Raw genomic sequence first — 23,641 nt, forward strand, 5'->3', positions numbered from 1 at the left:
TCTTTGAGATAAATGTTACTTTAACTTTATTTGTGAAATGTTTCAAATTCTTGACAGAGACATTTAAAACAAGGCTATTTTGTCCTGATTAAGTACATGTTTAGTTTTAATTTATTATGACAGTAATATAAAGGAGCAAATATTTATAATAAAATTCCATTTTTATGGAATAAATAATAAAATGGAATTTTATTATAAATATTTGCTCCTTTATATTACTGTCATAATTAATTATGTACATCCTTCAAAATGATTTAAACACATGTTAATTTTCTAATACAATAAATTACACATTCTATCATATTTATAATATTGTACAAGTCGCTTGATCTATTACTCACTTGCATATTGGATACAGCATATTTATGTCAGATTAATATAGATAATTAATCTGTGTTGATGTTATATAATTTTACCACATTAATATTAGTATCTGAGAAGGTAAAAGTTCTACCTTCTTCCTTGTGTTCTTTGTTTTTTAAGATATTTCCTTAGTCTGGAAAGCCTATTGTATCTTATATTCCAAAAAAGCCTTTGACATCTGGTATAAAATGTCATGAGTTTTTTTCTTTTACTAGTGAACTTTACTAAAAGAACTCTAGGGGCACCTGGGTGGCTCAGTCAGTTACGTGTCCAACTTCTGCATGTGTCATGATCTCATGGTTTGTGGGTTCAAGCCCTGCATCAGGCTCTGCGCTGACAGAGCCTGGAGCCTGCTTCAGATTCTGTGTCTCCCTCTCTGTCTGCCCCTCTCCTCCTCACACTCTGTCTCTCTCTCTCTCTCTCTCTCTTTCTCTCTCTCTCTCTCTCTCAGAAATAAATAAACATTAAAAAATTTTTTAAAAGAACTCTTGCAATTTATTGATCTGTAAGATACCCTAAATTAAGAGTGGGGATTTTGTTTTGGGTCTCATGTGGAAACAGTAGCTCATAACTGTATTGAGTAGAATAGGAAACCTTAATTTAGTTTACAGGATTATTTTTGAATGACTTTAAAGCATTACTATTTGACCCTTGAAAAATATTTGGAACATTGTTGTTTAGATTTCCTTCTCCATTCATCCATGTTAGGATGACAGTGATGAATGAATAAGATTTATATTCTTCACCATACTTTTTGTGAAGGATTTTTTTAAACTTTTGTTCATTAAATAATCTCTACCCCAAATGTGGGGCTTGAACTCAACAGCCCTGAGATCAAGAGTCGCATTCTCTACCAGCTGAGCCAGCCAGGTGCCCTTCACCATGCTTTTTAAGGTAACTGTATAGTTCATTTTACTGTGGTACCTGACTCACGTTGCACTGAATACAGGACAATAATAATAAGTTGCTGCTTTAAATACTTCTTTTCACATATATTTGATGCATTTTGTAGTTGTAAAGAGCCATAGGAAAGTTTTTGAAGTAATGTATTTTTTCATTTTGCTCACAAGTCAATAGTAGCAAGTAAGTAACTGATTGTTACTTTAGCTCAAAGTAGTATAGTCAGTTTACTGACATCTGGAAAATAGAGGAAAAGAGGAGGCTCTTGACAGGAAAAAGATTCTGAGATAGCCAAAAGGAAAATTTACCTTTTAAAGTGATTTTCTAAAGTAGTAAGTCGTTTTCTCAGAAACTAAAGACCTAATTTAAATTTCCTTTCGAGTTTAGGAAGCTTTTAACTTTTTAAATTTTAATTTACTCTTTCATGGGAAAGGATAAGAATCGGTGCTTTTAACTTTCATTTGGATTTAATGTTTATGAGGAACACATAGTACATGAAGCTTTTATTAGCATCAATCTTTGGCTTCTGTCATCAACATCTCTTGAGTTAGATGTTGTTATCCCATTTTTCAACCCACATAAGCTGAGACAGAAATACTGTAACTTGCCGAAGGACACACAGCCAGTAAATGGTTGTTCCAGGATTTTTAGCCTTGCCTGGTCTGCCATCAAAACTACCACATCATCCTCTCTGTGTCCTGTATCAGTCCAGAACATCTGAAACTGGGGGTTGATGTTTTATTTCCTTCTCTTTTTTTTCAATATCATTCCTGCAGTCTTCAATAATGAATAGTAGCTATGGAGATTAAATTGTGTGATTTTTCTAGTTTTCTAAAATAGATTAAATTTCAATTTCACTGGGGCTTTGGTTGAAGCAATGAATCAATTTGACCACTCCCAATAGCTGTAAAGAGTTAATATTTAGGAGTGCCTGGGGGGCTAGGTCGGTCAGGTGTTCAACTTCTGCTCAAGTCATGATCTCGTGGTCCATGAGTTCCAGCCCTGCATTGGGTTCTCTGCTGACAGCTTATAGCTTGGAGCCTGCTTCGGATTCTGTGTCTCCTTCTCTCTCCATCCCTCCCCTGCTCACACTCTGTCTCAAAAATAAATAAACATTAAAAAAATTTTTAAAAGAATTAATATTCAAGGCATAGTTTAAGTGAAGTTATAAACTTTTCCTTTAAAATGGAGTATGTAGAAACATCCAATAAGGGACTGGTATCTCAAAGCCAAAATGGCGAAGATTTTAATATGAAGAGTAACCAGAAATGCTTGTAACCAAATCCTTCTGAGAGAGGTGAGGCTATTATGGTCTGCATACAAAGTTGGCTTCCTTTTGCTTCAGAGTAACTCTCATGCCATTCCACAAAGCTTTTTGGTTTTGTTCTCTTACTTTTCAACAAAAATTTCAGACTTCTATTAGATAGATACCTAAAACAGCAAATTATGCTAACTTCATTAGGACTGAGATCTAAATATAGTAATAATCATTAAAATTAGTGTCGTTCAAACTTACCCAGTAAATTCCATATGCATTGTGAGCATGATGTGTGAAGGAGATTGTTTTTCTGACATATGAGGACCCAGGGCTTTAATTAGTTTAATAAGGTGTCTAGATTTCTTATCTGGTAATATCAGAGCCTGGGTAGAACTCCTTGTCTTTAGGTATTCGTCAGTGAGCACATTTACTGTTATTCATTTTCTCTGCCTGAGAGAAAACTGACATCTCCATACAGTTTTTAAGAAGCCTTCATATTCATGTTCTTCTTTGTTTGGAAGTGAATTCAAGGGATTCAGACAACCAGATAGTAGTTTAATGGAAGTGACTTCATTTTGACCACTCTCTCTATTCTGAATGTTTTTGCCTGCTGGATGAATGAATGAACGTTTGCTGCTTTGAGAACAAAGCCTATTTTGGATGTATAGATTACATTAATCTGAGAACCTTCTCTGTAAGGTTTAGGAATTTTTAACATTCATTCTGTTTTAGGTAGACTTCTCCCAAATTAACTTATTTCTCACCATTCCTTAGATTTGATTATTTTCATACTATTTCTCAGGATAAGAAATGAAGATTTCCGTTGTTTATTTATAATGTGAGAGACGTGGTAAAACAGACTTCTGGGCCATTTCTGTCTTTGCCTGTTTTCATATGTTTCAGTTGTACAAAGGAAAGCTACTCATAGAACTAAAGATTACAGTGAATTTGGTAACGAGTTTTGGTGGGGCGGCCCAGGAACTGAAGCTACCTAAAAACTTGCTTATATGACATTAAGACCATCTGTGGCATTAGTTGCTTGTCGTTAGATTTCAGTCATCTACTGAAAAAGTGAGTAAAAATGTAAACTAAACGGAAACAAACTCCAGAAGCTCCTAACAGTTTGATTTTGGTCAGTGATGACTGTAAGGCCTAAAGAAATTGCACACTCTCATGTCTTTCTCTTCTCGCAAGTTGCAACAGGAACTTCTAGCCATAAAACAGCAACAAGAACTCCTAGAAAAGGAGCAGAAACTGGAGCAGCAGAGGCAAGAACAGGAAGTAGAGAGGCATCGCAGAGAACAACAGCTTCCTCCTCTCAGAGGCAAAGATAGAGGACGAGAAAGTAAGAGGCACCAGGGTAAAAAACGAATCTCTTCCCTCATGTTTAGCTGATCGTCATTCAGAAAGAAGCCTGATAAAGAGTGGCATTAAACTTGTCAAAACTGTTTGCATTTAATTAAAAGAATGAATTATGGACTCAAATGTAAAGCTTTGACATTCACATATTATCTTTCTGCCTTCAGTCTGCAGAGGAAGTAAACAGAGCATTGTTTGGCAAAGATGCTTATTTCTGTTGTTTTTGAGGCTTAAAAACAAGGTTCTAGTCAAGCGATCTAGCTATGCCATATTGTTTTATAATAAACTTACTTTCACATTTCCTCAGTATGCCTTCCTCCCGCTCAAGTTATAATTAATTGTTCTCTGTAAGTCAAGCCTTGCCTCCATTTAGTTTTTGAGTACCCAGACTTTGGGAAGATTTAAGGCAGAACGTTTGTTTAAAAAAACTATCCACAAGAGGGAGACAGATCCAAATAATTCCCCTATCTGAGGTCAGTTCAAAATCAGGATGTAGCAAGGTTTAAACTCAGATGACTAGAACTGGAACAGTCAGCAGTACTTATTTGTTTAATGCTCAAAAGAGGTTTTTAAAATGTTAGTTTTTCCAACTAGCAGTTCAGGAGAGGTCAGTGTATTGTGTTGTCATTTATATTGTCCCCCAAGAGTCTTGATTTTTAAAAGGCAGTGTTTTAGTCCTCATTTTTTTTAAGTTTAGGAAAAAATTAGTGTTAATTCTGGGACTCCCCTTTCTGCAGAAGCAATTAAAGAAATTATCAAAGCTCCTGTAAAAATTGGCGTTTTGAGCCGCAGTTACAAAACATTACTGTGCCATTTCCAAAAGCCTGTTTTTAGACTCTGGTTTCTTCTTTTAATAGGAAAACTTCACATGCACTGACCAGTGGTGTTACTTCCTAATTTTTGCTAAATACTCCAGAGGCATGGAAGGACAAAGCCCCAAGTCAACATCTATTTCTGTATGTGTATGTTTCAGGAGCAGTGGCAAGTACAGAAGTAAAGCAGAAGCTTCAAGAATTCCTGTTGAGTAAATCAGCAACAAAAGACACTCCAACTAATGGAAAAAATCATTCCGTGAGCCGCCATCCCAAGCTCTGGTACACGTATGTTCAGTGTTTGGCCTTTTTCATTCCCACGGGTCAAGAACATAGGTTCTGTGTTCAGCCAGCCTGGGCACAAAACCGAGGTCTGCCGTTCTCAGCTATGTGGCTGTGGTCAAGCTCCTTGAATTCTTGTCCTTCTCTGTAAAAAGACTATAATAATAATAATACCTGCCTTCTCGGGTTGCTGGAAAGGTCCTGTGAAATAATGTAGTAAACTATGCCACAGAGAGCAGTGCTTCATGAATGTTAGCAAGTATCATCTTGAGGGCAAGGAAGTAGATATGTTTTTTGGTGAATGAGTAACAGAAATGTGGGGTGGGGCATAGAAATTAGTTCCTAGTTTGCATTTTTCTATTCTCAGATGGTGCATCTGATATCTTTACAATAATTTCTGAGGATTTGGCAGGTTGAGACTTTATTTTACTTGGCTCGATAGGAGGTGGAGATCTGAGCTATTTTTAAAAGACCAGAAGCTTTGCGACTTAAAAAAAAAAAAAAAAAAAAAAAAAAAAAAGGCAGGAAGACAAGGGAGGGAAGGGAAAGAATGAGAACGAAGGCAACTAAGTAAAGCTAAGTCTTCAGTGACTAGTTTACGCCTGTCCATCTGACTTCATTTTTTGCTGCACTGTAAAATGAGTACCCTGGCTTCTGATACACAAGCTGACAACATAATGCATTATGGTATTACAGATTTATGGATCCGTGTTTCCCTGAGTCCAGGGAAAAGCCACTATGAAATACACAGTTCTCCTTTCAGTAAAATATGAAGGATGTGGTGCTTTTTAAAATCAGGACAAACAGTAATAGATAAAGCATATTTGGATAACAGGCTAATAGATAATAGTATCATTGCTCTCATTTTATGTGTTTGCTGATTGACTACCGGATTTTACACTTGAATTTTTTGTGATCCCTCATATCATCAAGGTTAAGGAAGTAAATACTTGATTACTCTATATTGAAACTGGAAGCATCCCAGGAGTTGTATTGAAAAAGTTATTATCCTTCTGATTCTATTTTATAAGTATCTGCTTTTCTCAAAAAAAAAAAAAAAAAGGTAACTGAGGCAGATTGCACAGTAGAGTACTGTATGAATACTTTTTAATGGTTTACGTAATTTCCATCAGGCATGTCAGTTGACTTGAGAAGCCAGTCCCTGAAGAAAATTTTCAGATGTTCAGTTAACAGCCCAAAGTATTTAGAAATAAATATCATTTTATTACTTAAAATTACATACATAATTTATAACTAATTCATATTCCTTCTAAGTTACAGCTCATTTTAAGAAGAGATAATACCCTTTTTAAATGGGAAACAACTACGTACAAACAACGTGTCAGCTGAAAATTCTTTAGCTGTCCCCTTGGGTATATTAAACATGACTGTCAAATATCAGTTAGCAGTCCCTTTTTATACTGAGCTGAACTTCAATAGGGCCCAACTCCAGACACTGTAAATCATTAATTTATGGAATCAGAATTTAATGATTTTTGCTCACTATGGCTAGATGAAGTGCCCTTAAGCCAGTTAATTCTTGAGAATACGTGATTCAAATAGATAATACTGGCAGAACCCTGCCCTGTTCATTGGTTTCTTTGTATATGATAATCATGGGTGTTATATCCACTGGATACACAATGTTCAGTCCTGGAAACTCTTCTCCAGTGGTGCAGTACAACTCTTTCACTATATTTGTGCAGGGAAGAGAAAACATTTTTAAAAATCATTTTCATGTTGAAGAAATATGTGATTGCCAATCTTTACCTTGTAAGTGCTGCAGAAATCAGGAGACCTGAGGCTGTTGACACTGTACTATCTCTGTAGTAGAAACGTCACCCTCATGTACTTTCATATATTACCTAGCAGTTTTCGAAAATGAAGTCCTTCTGTGTATTTACTTTTACTTTGGTTATTCTACCTTGTTGACTAAAAAGGATTTGACTGATGACTTCATTACTAGTATGGCTCTTAACAAAACGTGCACAGTAATCTCAGATTATCAAAACTCAGGCTTTCGGTAAATTCTCTTTTAGTGAAGCAAACTTCCGTGTAAGTGTGTGATCACACACGCCGTGGCCATTCTTGGGAATCCTGCAGCATTCTATACCACTCTGCCAAAGTGAACTTGGTTACATGAGGCTGTGGTTTGTACACACTAAAAAGAAAGAACATAAACACAGCTGAGACACGTGCACAGCATGTGCAACTGATTATTGCTGGCCAACACACAGTAAAAACTCCAGAGCAAATGGTGAGCCCTCTTTTTCTTTTGTAGGGCTGCCCACCACACGTCACTGGATCAAAGCTCTCCACCCCTGAGTGGAACATCTCCATCTTACAAATACACATTACCAGGAGCACAAGATGCAAAGGATGATTTCCCCCTTCGAAAAACTGGTAAGTTGGTTTAGCAAGACTCCACTTGCTCTTCCATAACATACCTGTAATTTAATTTTGCCTCTAGAGGAAAGGGTCAAAGGGTTTGAATCATAACTATCACACCCTCTCCACCCCTGCCCTTAGCATAAACAAATATGTGCATGTGTGCATACACACACACACACACACACACACACACACACACACCAGTTTCATCATCAGTTGATGCAGTATATATAATCAAAGTACCTTTTCAAATTTAAAAGTTCATCATGTTTGGATTATAAACAAATTATTGTCTTATTAGCAACAAAGATTAGAATTAGGGAAAATAGAAATTTGGTTTCTTAGAAAATTTAAATCTCCACCAATGAGGACCTCTGTAATTTCCTCCATTTACCTAAATTTTTCTTGACCCTCAACCATTTACTACAAAAATGGGAATAATAAACTTTCTTTTCATCACACATTTTAAAATCCGTAAATTTTAATTGTTTGAGTGGTGAAAACATATAAGGCCAAGGCTACCTACCTTCTGAGTAAGTGACTTGCCTAACGTCTCACAGATTATAAGAGAACTCGGAGTGATGGTTTGTACCTAATACTCTCATGTAATTATATAAAAACTTGCTTAGGGGAACTTGGACAATGAAGCTTCTATTTGGAGTTTAGTAAAACGCCTCTGGCTCTAAGGCTTGTATTTGTTTTCTTGTCTTCTCTTTTTTCAGCCCTCTGATATGTGCTTATTTAATTTGTTACATGCTCTTACCCCTGTAATAAATATATTTAGACTTTAGCTAGATATAAGCATAAATAGCATTTGTGTACATTCTATTCTAAACGTTATGTTTTCTTAGAGAAAGTTCTAAACTTAAAAATTTTTGTATCCAGAAATAACCTGAAAAGGTATTCAGAGAAGATAGTTTTGTCTATCATATTTTACTCAGGCCTTCTTAAGAAGTGTAGATGTATGTAATTTGTATATGAAATCTAGAGAGTGGGAATGATTTCAAATAATTATATTCATTTTCCCAAGCAACCTTGAATAATTAAAATGGATATAGATTGTAAAAACACACGCTAAAGCTATATTCTGTCATAATTTACCTATAGCATAATGAAGATTTAAAAATAAATCCATCATAAGTAAGAATTTATTACCTACCATCTAATGTACCAGGTACTGGGGTAGATCAGTGAAGTATTGGAAAGCAACCCATGCCTTTTAATTTTAATAGCTCACAGAGTTTTGCATTTCTACTATAAAACAATAGGTAGAGTAAAATGCTTCAAGAAGTAAAATACCTCAAGAAGGCTATGCAAAGGGAAGAATGAGTTTTATGTATTCCATCAGAATTTCACCCTATTATGTACAAATCAGATTGCCTTTCATGTAAATAAACTTCTCTGGGATAAAAGGAAGAAAGCAAAGACTGAGCCTCCACGTATTTCTAAAACATAGAGTATAGTTTATGAAAATTGATCCATAAAGGACATGAGTTTTAGAATGTGCAGACTTTGATCTGCTGTCTTGACATTTAGTTGCACCAGTGACATGTGTAGGAACTATTGACAGAGATTATGTGAATACTGCCCCAGGTCTCAGGGCAGTGACTGGCATTCAAGAGCCCAAGGAGTCACTAAAAGGAAAGAAAACATAAGTCCCCTTATGGCAGGAGGTTACTGATGAGTGATATAGTTACATTCATGGAGAAAGACTTCTACCCTGCTGTGCACACAGCCTTTGAATATATTCTTACCACTGGGAGACTGAAAACTGACTGCAGAACTGACACTGACTTTGAAAAGAAGTGGCATTTGGAGCCAGTAAAGCATCCAGAAAGAAAATCTGATCTTTTTCAATACTTCAGAACAAGTACTAAAAACCCACACTTTGTGTCCCAGTTTCCATGAGAACAGTTTAGGATTTTTTTCCTCTGTGAGGAATGACTAGCAAGCTGTTAATTTATTCTTGTAAAAATTCTCAGTCCACAACAGAATTCAAAGAGAAATCCTGCTCAGTGTGTATGTTACAAAATTTTATTCAAATCTGTACTAATACGAAAGACATTTACTGTGTCTATGTGATATATAATAATGGTGAAAAGATACACCCCTTGTCTTTGCTAGTGTTATATTTTCTGTATTTGCCTGGTATTTGAAGTTGACTCCTTTTATATTGAAAATCTGACATGAAGCATTAGGCCAAGGATTTGTAAAATGAAACTTTTTCAAGCACTATACCAATGAAACTCTTGAATAGCCATTAATACTTTTATATCTGTATAGATGTTTCAAAATATCTCTTTATTCAATTCCCATCATCTAAGAGAAGTATGATATAATTAAATACAGATGTTTTCTACACATTATCTAAAATACTTAAGAGATACTCTTCCTTAATTACAAATAGGCAGATAGTACTCTTCTAACTATAATCAATCCATTGTGTGAAAGTTTAGACATATACTTTCACTAAATGGAAGAGCACTGAAATATAGTAAAGCAATAATTTTTACTTCAGCATTTGTTGTATGTTTATGGCTTAATAGTTATTACCAAAAAAGTAAATAATAAACTATTACTGTAATTATAATTAAACATACGTAATGATTGGGGAAACTAAGATGATTTTCACATAAACCTACATCATATTAAATGAGATCTAGAGTAGTGGCATCATCGATCACATAGTGTAAATACCAGGATAGCTATAATAGAGTCAAGTTTTTCTACTGGGGCCTGATTATCACCCTCTGTGGTCTACTTGAATTTCACTGAACCCAATCTTGGATTTAAAAGAAGTTGTTAAATAAGTGGGTTCTCTTTTTTGATCTGCGTATAATACTAAAGGCAGTACCTTCAATTTCCTTTTAACCTGCATCAGGTCTGAATTGCCAGAATGTGTTAGTGAGATTTAGGGGATAAAGCTGGAACCAGAATAAGAAAAGTTTTAATGATCTTAAATGATTAAAGTGGCCCCAAGGGCATCCCTGAAGCAGTGAGCACAATTTGGAACCTCTCTTGACCTCCCAGGACCCAGCCTGACAGTGATAACCTAGGAACAGTCACCCACAGAAGTTTCATTTGTCTGCAGAAATCTGACCTTTGTCATGCAAAGTAGACCTTTACTTCCTTCCCCTTAGGAGAATCCTAGTTGCTCTTAGAATTTGGGCATTTAGGAAACATCAGAATAATACAAATAGGTGGCTCTAATCAGGCCCATTCGTAATTCACATGTAAATACAGAAATTGAGAGTCTTTTGATCCTTTCACCACAGTGAACAAGGAAGGATTTCATAATTAGTTGTGAAGTTGAGAATGAAGTAATTGTTTTCAACTTTTATATTTATCGCCCACACTTAAAATAGCACTTCCTTTTAGAATTACCTTCTGTGATTCTTTTTGTTCCACGAGAGAAGGATTTGTTGATGCTGAAATTTATAATATTTTACTGAACTTTATGTTTTGGCTGCAAATTATATTATAGTGTAGTAGGTGACTTTTTTCCCCTAATATAGTACCCTTCTAGACTGATAATAAACTATAAAATAGAGAAAGGAAGCTTCTGGGTCCAGACGCTTTTGCAATAGTACATATTTCTCACAAAGATACTGCATATGTGGTGACTTTGAACTGACCTTCAAAACCATTTGAATTGGATTCTATTTCCAGTGAGTGTGTACATATGTTTCATAAAATATTATGGTAAAAAAATTCTAGAAGTTTTATGCTCCATTATATTATTGGGGTCTTACCTAGTGAACTTTGCCTTTCTTTGAATGTTACAGTCATTCCATTTATTTAATACTTTTGAACAAAGTGAACTGGTTGGCTAGATTGACCTCTTAAAGCGTGCAAGCCATATAAAGCTTGGCATGGGCTAATAGGGCTGTTCCAGCCCCACTGAAATATTCATTTTAATGGTCAGCAACACTAGAGTAAGACTCAAGGATGGAAGGGGTCCAAACATAAGTTCAGATTTTGGAAGGCCAGTGTCGTTTTCCACACTGAGTAAGTTGGAAAGAAGGCAGAGATGAGATATATAGCTTTATAAATCTCCCTCAGAATAGCAGTTAGAAGTTCTGTTGTGGTACCTTGGTGACCCATTCGAGTTATTATAATCCAGAATTAATACAAGGAGGTTTTTTTAATATTATGTTTTAAAATCAGTTTTTCCCCCTTCTGTCTTTCTAATTCTGTGTTTTTCTCATGATACACAAGCACATGCTTATGTGCACATGTGGGCATGCACACACGTTTCTGCACAGACAGCACTAAAATAGTGCTTATGCTTGTAAAAATGTCACTCAGAATCTTATTCCAGGTCAACAAAAACTGGATTATTTTTACATATCTTTAGCACTCTACCTTAATTCCATTGTTGCGGTCATTCTCACTTAAAATTAGTAGGATATTTCTTTTGTGATAAAGTTACAGCAGTTTTCCCAGAATCAAAAAGCAATGTGGCACAGTAACAACAGGCTTTGAATCCACCTACCCATTCAAAATGTGGATCCTCAATCTTAGGAAATTTACTTAACCTCTTTATCCTATGACTCTGTCATCTGTAAAATGCGAGTAATTATTGCTTTTGGTTCATATAGTTATTTTGGAAATTGCATTAAGTATTGCATGTAATGAGATTAGGATCTTAGCTAAGATTTAAGGAGTGCTTAGTTAATTTTATGTTTCTAGTTGAGAAGGAATTCAGTTTCATGTATTTTTATCAAGTTAAAACCAAATGTCTTATTGTTTAAGGAAAGACTTTTTAAGGTCTGACATTCTGCCACATTAATTGATAAAACAAGTAACTGGGGAGAAAGTGACAAACATTGTTTCTAAGCTATGTGCAACTTGCAGTACTAAAGTCAACATTGGAATAAAGGGTTTTGTCAGTTTTGTATCTGCCTGGCATTTCAGAGCCAAATATGGTATCAGAAAATAGCAGCAAAATTGTTTCTGTCACCGACCATAGGAGGAACAGCAATTGATGCTTTGTGTTCACTGGGGCCCAACCGAGGTTTAGTTTCTGCCCTTGACTTTTATTTATTTTTGAGAGAGAGACAGAGTGAGAGCAGGGGAGGAGCAGAGAGAGAGGGAGACACAGAATCCGAAGCAGGCTCCAGGCTGTGAGCTGTCAACACAGAGCCCGACATGGGGCTCGAACTCATGAACCCTGAGATCATGACCTGAGCCAAACGTCAGACGCTTAACCATCTGAGCTACCCAAGCGCCCTGACTTTTATTTTTAAATTATTAGACTTTAAGTTTAGATTTGCAGAAAAACTGAGCAGATAGTACAGAGGGTTTCCATGTCATTTATTCCTCTCCACCACCAGTATTTGCTCTTACTTACATCTTCCATTAGTGTGGTTCATTTGGTATAATTAATTAACTACTAGGTACATTATTATTAATGTAGTCCAAAATTTACATGAAGGTTTACTCTTAGTGTTGTAAAGTTCTATAGATTTTGACTCACTTGTAATGTCATGTCATGTATCCATCATTACAATATAATGCAGAATAGTTTCACTGCCCTAAAAAAAATCCTCTCTGCTCCATGGATTCATCCCTCTCTCTGACCAACCCCTGGTGACCACTGGTATTTTTACTGTCTCTATAGCCTTGCCTTCTGCTGCATGTCATATAGTTGGAACCGTATAGAATAATGTGTGCAGCCTTCCAGACTGGCTTCTTTGACTTGGCAATATGCATTTAAGATCCCTTCATGTCTTCCTGTGCCTTGTAAGCTTATTTCTTTTAATTGCTAAATAATATTGTACTGTATAAAGGAACCACAGTTTGTACATCCATTTACCTATTGAAAGACATCCCAGTTCCTTCCGAATTTTAGCATTTATGAATAAATCTGTAAACATTCCCATGTAGGTTTTGTGTGATGTAAGTTTTGAACCCAATTATGTAAACACATTGGAGTGTGACAGCTGGATCTTATGATAAGACTATGTTTAGTTTTGTGAAAAAAAAAAAAAAAAGTTCCAAACTGTCTTCCAAAGTGGCTGTACTATTTTGCATACCCACCAGCAGTGGGTCAGAGTCCTTGTTGATCCACATACTCACCAGCACTTGGTATTTTCAGTTTCAGTTTTTTGGATTTTAAACATTTTAATAGGTTATGATGGTTTCCCATTTTGGTTTTAATTTGTAATTTCCCAGTGATAGCGTGGCATATTTTTCTCTATCCCTTTACTTTTAATCTATCTGTGTCTTTATTTTTAAAATCGCTTTCTTATAGGCAATGTATAGTTGTTTTTTTTTTTTAATTTTTTTAATTCACTTATTTTTGAAAGGGAGGGTGAGGGGCAGAGAGAGAGGGGTACAGAGGATCCTAAGCAGGCTCTGTGCTGACAGCAGCAAGCCCTATGCAGGGCTGGAACTCATTAACCATGAGATCATAACCTGAGCTGAAGTCAGATGCTCAACTGACTGAGCCACCGGAGGTTCCCCATGTTTTGTTTTGTTTTTTGTTTTTTTAATCCAGTCTGACAGTCTCTTTTAATTAGTGTATTAGACCATTCATATTTAAAGTGGTTACTGGTGGGGGGGTGCCTGGGTGGCTCAGTAGGTTGAGTGCTGACTCTTGATTTCTGCTCAGGTCATGACCCCAGACCTCACCATACATGGAGCCTGCTTGGGATTCTCTGTCTCTCTCCCTCTGTCCCTCTTCACTGCTCATTCTCTCTCTCTCTCTCTCTCTCTCTCTCTCTCTCTCTCTCTCTCTTTCTCTCTCTAATAAAAAAAAAAGTAAAGTGGTTATGATATCATTAGATTATTACCACCATGTTTGTAGCTGTTTTCTAATCATCATACTTACTTTATTTATTTATTTTTTTTATCTTCCCCTCTTTTTGTACCTTCTGTGGATTTGTTTGTTTTTTCTTGAGAGAGAAGGAGGGAGGGACAGTGGGAGCAGGGGAGAGGGACAGAGGGAGACTTCTAAATTGCTGCGGATTTTTCTTGCAACACTTTAAACATTTCAGTACACTCTGATCACTTGCATGGTTTCTGACCAGAAATCTGATACAATTTGTACCCTTGTTACTCTCTAGACAGGTTGCTTTCTAATGTCCTCCGCTTTCTTTGAAGATACTCTTTTGTCTTTGGTTTTCTGCAGTTGGAATATGATACTCCTAGGTCTTTAGCTTTTGGAATTTATACTGATCCTCATTCCCTAAAATTCCTATACAGAGTTTTCAATGGATTTCAGTCATTATTTAAATATTCTTCTGTTCCGTTCTTTCTTGCTATTTTGGGATTACCAATATACATACAGTATATCTTTTGTAATTGTCTCAGAGTTCTAGGATATTGTGTTCTTTTTTTACTTTGTCTTTCAGCTTGGGAATCTTCTATTGACATATCTTTGGGATCATTGATTCTTTCCTCAGCCATGTCCAGTCAACTGAGGAGCTCATCACAGGCATTCATTCTGTGCTTTTGATTTCAAACATTTCCTTTTCATTCTCTCTTAGTGTTTCCATCTCTCTGCTTACATTTACCCATATGTTCTTGCATGTGGTCAACTTTTTCCATTAGAGCCCTTCACATAGTACTCAGTTATTTTCTCTATCCGATAATTCCAAAATCGTTATGTTATCTGAGTCTGGCCTGATGTTTGCTTTTATCTCTTTAGACTGTGTTTTCTCTGGCTTTTTAGCATGCTTTGCAATTTTCTGTTGAAAGCTGGATCTGATATTAGAAAATAGAAATTGAGTGGTTAAGTTTTTGGTGTGGATTTTATGTTAATCTGGCTGGAATTAGACTGCTTTTAATGTTTACTGTAGCTGTAGTTGACAGAGTTTTCTGGTTTTGTTTGTTTTCCTCCCCTTTCTTAGGATTTCCCTAAGAATTTCTTTATAAATGGAGTCTCATTTACAGCTCTCTTAGTTATAATCCATTGTTTTATGTTGGAACCCTATTGATGTGGTGGTCAGACGTTGGGGAACATCAGTATTCTATAATCTTATGCTTAAACTTAAGTTTTTTAGTGGACCTAAATCTGTGATCCGTGACCTCCAAAACTGTTTCTGCTTAAGTGAGACAGAAAGGCTAGAAGGTGCTGGAGAAGGCTTATTGTTCTACCCTCCAGGTCAAGTAAAGATCTGGTAAAATATTTTCCCTTGCAGGGCAGGTTTTTCTCATGTACAGATTTTTAAATTGTTACCTTTTCCCTGGGGATGTTTCAAAATGGTTACTTTTCTCCTCTCTTCCATCCCTGCTCCTTGCCCTCACTTGCATAGGAGGGGACTTTTCACTGATCTTCACTTAGAGAACCTGCTTTGGTTCTTATGCGTAAAACCCCCTGAGATTAAGCCCATCCAGCCAGTTAGTCCATATCAGCCTTGAGCGATTTGTGCCTCTAGCAACTCATCAAAATTACATTTAGATGTTCCTACCCGTTACTGGCCCCAGTGGCTTCTGCTTCCAGTAAACTGATCTCAGCTGTGATTTTCTGTATTTTCCTGGCTCTCCAGATTTCAGGGTAGCAGTTTGCTCTGAGACCTCTATTCTCTGAAGGATCTAAGAAAACCACTTTGATTTTTACTTTGCTCAGCCTTTTTTCTTGTGGTGAGGATGGAAGTGAAGATTTCTAAGCTCTTTACGTGTCGGAGTTAATACCAGAAGTCCGCCATTGACTTTTAAACCTGTAAAATATTTAAAAAAAATTTTTAAACATAGCTTTCCAACTTTTCGAGGTGACAGATTTATATTTAAGCAATAGAATTCTTACCAATTAATTATAATAGATTTTTTTAAAGATTAACATAAATGATTGACTGTCTTTCTCAGCTTGGTCATGACTAACAAATCCATGTGCTAAAACTGTGACAGAATAGACTGAAATAATTTTAAAATCACATTGTGGAAGGAATCCAACACTTTGTGCTGAAGTCTTTGCCTAATGAAATATTCTGTGATAATTCCTTCTATCCCCTCTTCTGTATGTCATCTCCTTAATAGGAACCAACACCCTATTGATTTTGGTACTTTGAAAATAAATTCGATGAAATATTGGGTTGCAACGGAGTTTAAACTACCGTGTAAGCACGATTTGGGAATTATAAGGATTTTTTTTCTGTGTTTTTCTTACTTTTCTCATTATATCAAACTCTATAGATATGAAAAGATAAGAAAAACCAACCATAGCCCTCCAAAAATTAGAAAATTTAGTTCCTGTTTAAAATAGGATTTAATATTCTACATAGATAATTTACTTTTTAAAAGCAGACCTTTTGATAGATTTAATTACTTTGATTATGAAAAGTTAGCCATTTTAAACTATTTCATTGATTCTAAAATGCTAATTTCTTAAACAAACGTCTGAAATCTGAATGGATCTAATGGATAGTATTTTCATAGTTCAACCAGCCATGTTTGTTGGGTTTTTTTTTTTTTTTTTTGCTTTTGCATTTTTTTCTTAGTGATTGTGCATGCTGCAGTTGATAAATTACTAGTATTTACTTAAAAAATAAATGGTTTAGAATAGTAACGTTTCTTGTGATAGAGAAAAAAATACAGATTTATATGTATTTGTTAATTTAAAAATTATAAAAAGCGTAGAAATTAATGTTCCTAAGAATTATTTATTCAAAAGTTAGTTGTGGTTAGGTTAGAATCAAGGAACAAAATGGTTGAAGTTTCACAATTCAATAAACAAGAAGCTGGTCTCACAGATTGTATGTGCAATATGGATGATAACTAGTTAGAGCCAAGAGCAAGAATCAATTGCAAATTGTGTGATAATTAAACAACCTTGTAAGAACTTTGAAAATCTAACTCAAACTATTTGTTTGTGGGGGAAACTAGTATGAAAAAGCTATTATGCCCTAGAAGGACAAAGCATGGAAAATAATCTTATGGTTTGGAATTAGATCTGGCTGACAATTACAGCATAGTGCTACCACTTCAAACTATGTGACCATGGGAAAGTTAGAGGACTTCTCTGAGCCTCAAATGTCAAATATGAAAAATACTTGCCTTGCAGAATTATTATAAGCAATAAAGATATTGCATGAAAGTGCCCAGCACAGTGACTGGTACGTAGTAGTCTCAGTACATATTACCTGTATGAGTTACTGAGAACGATGGTATGATATTCATGGTAGGGGTTGTTAGTAGTAGCCACATAGTATAATTACGGAAGACGTGGAATGGTAAAAGGCATCTAGAACTATGGTCTTAACCCTGTCACTAATATCTGACCTTAAACATAGCATTTCATGATTTGGATTCAGATTTTTTAAGGAAAAGATTTAGAGCAAATGATTCCTAAGATGTATCTAAGTCCAAAAGGAAATATATTATCATGTTTCATGGAGAGTAAGATAAGAAAATGTTAATAATTTGAAGACCGTATAAATAAGAAATGATGGTGCTTTTACAGAATTATGTCTCAAATTCGTTATAATTAACTGTAACAAACTCTAATGACATATTTTTCACTCCCCGTAAAATGCTCAATTAGAAACAGGCAGGACATTTTAGATAAGATTGGAATGAGAAATTGGCAAAAAATAATAATTAAGATTTTAAAAGCATTTAGCCATCTGCTGTATAATCATAAGAATGATTGAAAAAAAAAAGACTCCTAATTTGTAATATTCACAATTTTATAACTTGAAACACTGGGGAAAATATTCCATGCAAATATATGCACTTATGTATCTCTAGACATATCTAATGAAATAAATTAAAATGTGACAGAAAATAAGTGGTGAAATGTTTGCAATTATATTTTCTTTAAATGTTCAGCCACTCACTGGGTTTTTTGAAATTAAAGTGTCCTTTATGGGAAAGAAATCTGGAGGAAACCATTATCTGTTTGCTCAAAACCCGTCTTTGTGTTAAGGCAGCATGTAATAAAAGTTTATCCTGACATTCTAAATTTTTCATCAAGTGGCCTTAATCTGCCTAGCCAGAAGTTACCTGTATTTTTGTTTCCTGATCTCCCCTTTTATAAATAGTTTGTTTCCCAAACTATTTGCTTTGGAGATTCTTATTTTTATCTCAAGATTTATATATTCTATATAAAAGATACATCCATACCTATCCGTATAAAAGATACATTCAAAAGTCATTTTTTATAAGACCTTCATTCTGATATTTTCACTATCTATATTCCCATTTCACCATAATTTTTGCTATAAAAGCTGGCAATCATGTTAATTATTAGATATCATATTTCATACTGATATTTTTATCTCGTTCATCCCAATTAGATGGTAAATATGTCCTTGAAGAGAGTGTTTGTAACATCTTTATTCCATATCTGACAAAACCACACTTTGTGCTGTATCTCTCAGTGAGTAAAGAAATCAATATACACAATAAAGGATTTTTGCCATTAATGAGCTTACAATCTTCAGAGTAAGTAAGGCATATAGAGTAGGTTCCAGAAAGGTTTATTGAAAATTAATTTATTATAACATTTGGACCACCTTACTTCTTGAGGAACTACTATTTTATATTTCCAGATTATAAACATTCTTGAGTAAAAGGGAAGATGCAAACCACCTGAAGAATGTAGATAAGAGAAGACATTGAGATACTCACTTTAGTTTTCAGTATTCAGCATATTTAATTGGAATTGTCTATTTTAATTTTATTATGTATACATTTTAAGTAGGTAACACAGAAGAAATTCTCAGAGAGCATTTACTACCTACAATGGCTGTATTTGTGTGGTTCTTTGAAAATAATGGTGTAAAAGTTCTATATCTGTATTATCCAACTCAGTAGCCACTAGACAAGTGTAGCCACTTGACATTAAACAAAATGTGGCTAGTATGCCTGAGGAGATACGTTTTTGTTGAAAATTTTCAATAAATTTGAATTTAAATATATGTGTAGCTGTTTACTACCATATAGGACAGCTTGAGTATAGACCAAAGAAGGCACAAATGTGGCCTGAGTGTTACTACAAAATCCTTCCAGTGCCCAGGGCAGACATCACTAATCAGTCAGAGCAAACTCTTCTCCCTGAGTTTGGACACAGACTTAGAAGCATTTTTAAATCATATCACCCAAGTCAGAACAGAATTATGCTTTTTTGGAACTCTTAATTTTAAGTAGGAAGAAACCAATACAAAGTAGCTTAGCTTAAAAAAAAAAAAGGAGGAGGAGATTTGGAGGGATTCTTTTAACTGAATTTGCCTAGTCTCCATGTGCTTAGATGTTAGTTCAATGTGATCATATGTTGTTATGAGATCCTCCCTCCAAATGCTGACAAGGATAAGCTAGTACAGCCCTAGTCCTACCTCTTAGCTGCTTAACAAAATAGCAAATCAAGCATTTTCCACCACGTAGTTCTGATAAATTCCAAAGACTAACTCACTTGAACCGCTTGAGTTATGTACCACCCCTCAACATATCACTCTCACAGAGAGACAGATTGCATTGGGGAAGTAGGTAGGGAGACTGCCTCACTTGTTCACCCTGGAAGCTTTAATGTAATTTACAGTTGTTCTCAAATGATCTGGACTGAGAATGAAACTCTGACCAGCATTTATCCTTCTAAAAGGCAGCTCTGATTCTATTAACACTCTCTCCCTCTCTTTGTTTTTACTGTCATACCTTCTGCAAATAGTACGAGATTTCACTTCTTCTGTACCAATTTTGATGCCTTTTATTTCTTTTTCGTGTCTGATTGCTGTGGACTTCCAGTACTCTGTGGAATAGAAGTTCACAGGACTTCCAGTACTCTGTGGAGTAGAAGTGATGAAAGTGGACATCCTTTCCTTGTTCATGCCCTAAGAGGTCTCATTTTCACCATTGAGTATGATGTTAGCTGTGGGTTTTTCATAGATGGCTTTTATTATGTTGAAGTATATTCCCTCTAGACCTACTTTACTGAGAGTTTTTATCATTAATGGATGTTGTGCTTTGTCAAGTGCTTTTTCTGCATTTATTGAGATGTTCATATGGTCCTTTCTTTTATTAATGTGATGTATTACGTTGATTGACTTGCAAATATTGAACCACCCTTGGATCCCTGGAACAAATCCTACTTGATCGTGGTGAGTGATTTTTAACGTATTGTTGGACTCAGTTTGCTAATATTTTCTTGACAATATTTGCATCTATGTTCATCAGAGATATTGGCCTGTAGTTTTCTTTTTTGTAGTGTCTTTGTCTGGTTTTGGTATCAGGGTAATTCTGGCCTCACAGATTGAATTTGGAAGATTTCTTTCCTCTTCTATATTTTTGGAATAGTTTGGGTAGGTATCAACTCTTAAAGATCTGGTGGAATTCACCAGTGAAGCCATCTAGTCCTGGACTGTTGTTTGTTGGGAGTTTTTTCATTACCGATTAACTTTCATTGCTAGTAATCAGTGTGTTCAAATTTTCTATTTTTTCCTGGTTCAGTTTTGGATGCTTCTAAGAATTTATCCATTTATTCTAGGTTGTCCAATTTGTTGGCATATAATTTTTCATACGTTTTATTATAATCCTTTGTGTTTCTGTGGTGTCAGTTGTTATTTTTCTCCCTTTGTTTCTGATTTAATTTACTTGAGTCTTTTCTCTTTTTTTCTTGATGAGTCTGGTGAAAGGTTTATGAATTTTATTGATCTTTTCCTAGATCCAGCTCCTGGTTTTCTTGATCTGTATTAATTTGACCCTATTAAATCTCTTGTTTAAAATATTATGTTATTGTCATACATGCCCTGGGACTTTCTTCAGTGGTCTCTTCAGGACTGAGTTTCTTACTCATTCTCAAAATTACCATAAGCACTACAATTTATAGGAAGCTTTCCAAATCCTCTTTCATCTCTTCCCTGATGGTGAAATCTTTACACTTCAGTTCCCTTAATTTTCCTTTGCTACCTATGTTATTTCCATGTAAACACTGCCTCTGTATAATAATGAAATTTACTCAGTGTCAGGATTTGCATTGTATATTTTTTGGTCTCAACAATAGAGATCACAGTATTTTTCTATAATATATCAGTGTCTTTCAATTTTTTTTAAATCTATGACATACTACACAGTGTGAAATACACATCCCCAAAACAAATAAAAATTCATAACAATTTTATCATGTATAATAGTTTCTTTACTATTCTGTTTATTTTATTATAGAGTGCTGGTTACAACACAGCAGATTTATATCATATCCATTTTGCAAAACACTATAGAGGATGATCATGCAAAGTTTATGAAATGAATATTTGCCAGAGAAATGTGCTGAGAACTTTATGATATAAATCATTTTTGGACTAAATAATGTAATATCAAGAGGAGTGTAATGATTAATTACATGATGATGATGTTTCCCTACTTCAGATACTGTGTTGCTCCACAGTAAAACACTGATAAACAAGAGAGCAGCAAGTTACTTTGCTGTGATAGTTGGTAAGGGATAAATAGGTAACTTATGGATTTTGAGATTACTACTGGTAGGGATACTTTAAATACGTTTTAAAAATATGTTTATTAAATAATAATTTTGAAGGGAGATAATGTTAACAGCTGTTAGATTTATGTGGTAGTAATAGATCACATTGGTCACTATATGCAAGATACCATTGTAAGTATCTGTATATCTTAGTGATGCCATACAGTAACCTTGAAATACATCTCATTGTTTTTCAGTAGTTTTCTGACAGGGGAACAGTCACAGAGAGGTCAGTAATTTTTCTTAGTTCTCCTTTTATTTACATGATGAATGTAATGTCAGGTTTGAAGTTTAGTGCCAGGTTTGAAGACAGTGAGTTTTATTTCAGGACCTGGCCTTTCAATCCCTATGTTTTATACATAAATAAATGGTATATGGTATCATTGAAAAAGGCAGTTTTACTAAAGTTATATCACCATGTTGATTCATCCTAACAAAATAATGAATTTTAAAAATTAAATTGTACCAGTTACAATTTAACTTCAGTCTAATGATGAATAGCATTCAAAATATTTTAGAAATAACATATGAGCTTGCATTAGTCTTCATAAGTCCAGCTAGTACAGACATTTTCCTTTGAAAACAAATTATTTAAAACCACAAATTAATGTACTCTTTCTACATCTAAATAATTAAACATTTCTTTAAATAAACAATTCCAGAAATAAAATAAAAATTTAAGTTGGACTTTCCAAATATATTTGCCACAATCAAATATAAGAGCTAATTTCTTGATCAGTAACAATTCTGAGAAACCGTCATGTAAAATTAATGCCAAAATATGACTTTGCTGTCACTGTACAAGAAAATGTTATTTTTAAAATCTAATATATTTTTAGGAAGTTAGAATAGCTTGTGGATTCATAGGAATTAAAAAAACATACTTTATATGTGTTTATTCCACATAGAAGCTATTTTACTTTTTAGATTTATAATGTTCATTTGCAGTATAGTTAGAAAAAAATTATGAATATTTCTCTAGCTTTTGGAAAATGTTCCTTAAAGACACACACATTATGTTTCCATTACTATTACATATATATACATGTAAAATAATTTCCATCTTGATGTATTACTAGGATAATGTTTGTCTTTCTTGAGGAATTAATATGCTTACTTATTGCAATGAAAAAACTTTATATTTTTCCTTTAGCTCTCAATGCTAGAACTAAGCTATTCAATTTGTTCAACTGAAGTAGCTATCCTTAGCCTACATACAATTTTCCTTATTTGTTTATTTGGCTTCTTATATCAGATATTGTATTTTTAAAAAATTGATTTTAATGTTTTTATTTATTTTTGAAAGAGAGAGAGAGACAGAGAGAGAGACAGAGACAGAGTGCAAGCATGGGTAGGGGCAGAGAGAGAGACACACACAGAATCCGAAACAGGCTCTAGGCTCTGAGCTGTCAGCACAGAGCCTGACACAGGGCTCAAATTCTTGAACTGTGAGATCATGACCTGAGCCGAAATCCGATGCTTAACCGACTGAGCCACCCAGGTGCCCCGATATTGTACTTTTTTTTTAATTAAAAAGCAATCCATATTAATCATAGAAAAATATATAAATCAATAAAATAGATAAAACTATAGTTTCTGTGTTGGCACCATAAGTATATTATTCACTTTTTGATGTCTTTTAACATCAAATTTGAATCTCCCATGTCATATTATTGGTTAGATAATCATTCAGCATACAGCTATACCATAATTCACTTATAGTACTCTAATGTTGGACATATAAAATATTTCCAGTGTCTGCTATTAAAATAATTTTGCGGCAAACATTATAAAAGTTCTGTCTTTGAGCAAATTGCTTATTATTTCTACAGGATAGATTTCTAGCGTTCTGGTTCAGAC

At 34.7% G+C, this 23,641-nt stretch overlaps 1 protein-coding gene across 8 annotated transcripts in view; it reads left to right on the forward strand.

Moving 5' to 3' along the window:
• The window catches only part of HDAC9 (histone deacetylase 9), a 741,574-nt gene that overhangs the window by 298,282 nt on the left and 419,651 nt on the right, over positions 1-23,641 (forward strand). For 2 of the 8 annotated variants that reach the window (XM_030308055.2, XM_030308059.2), the window contains exons 4-6: positions 3,725-3,881; positions 4,854-4,980; positions 7,256-7,377. In XM_030308055.2, the coding sequence (XP_030163915.2) occupies positions 3,725-3,881; positions 4,854-4,980; positions 7,256-7,377 (406 nt within the window). Of the gene's footprint in view, positions 1-3,715; positions 3,882-4,853; positions 4,981-7,255; positions 7,378-23,641 lie in introns of all 8 variants that reach the window. The other 6 variants (XM_030308057.2, XM_030308061.2, XM_030308056.2 and 3 more) reach the window with 4 other exon arrangements.

The sequence above is a fragment of the Lynx canadensis genome, chromosome A2 (assembly GCF_007474595.2).
Source record: "Lynx canadensis isolate LIC74 chromosome A2, mLynCan4.pri.v2, whole genome shotgun sequence".
NCBI classification, from domain to species: domain Eukaryota; kingdom Metazoa; phylum Chordata; class Mammalia; order Carnivora; family Felidae; genus Lynx; species Lynx canadensis.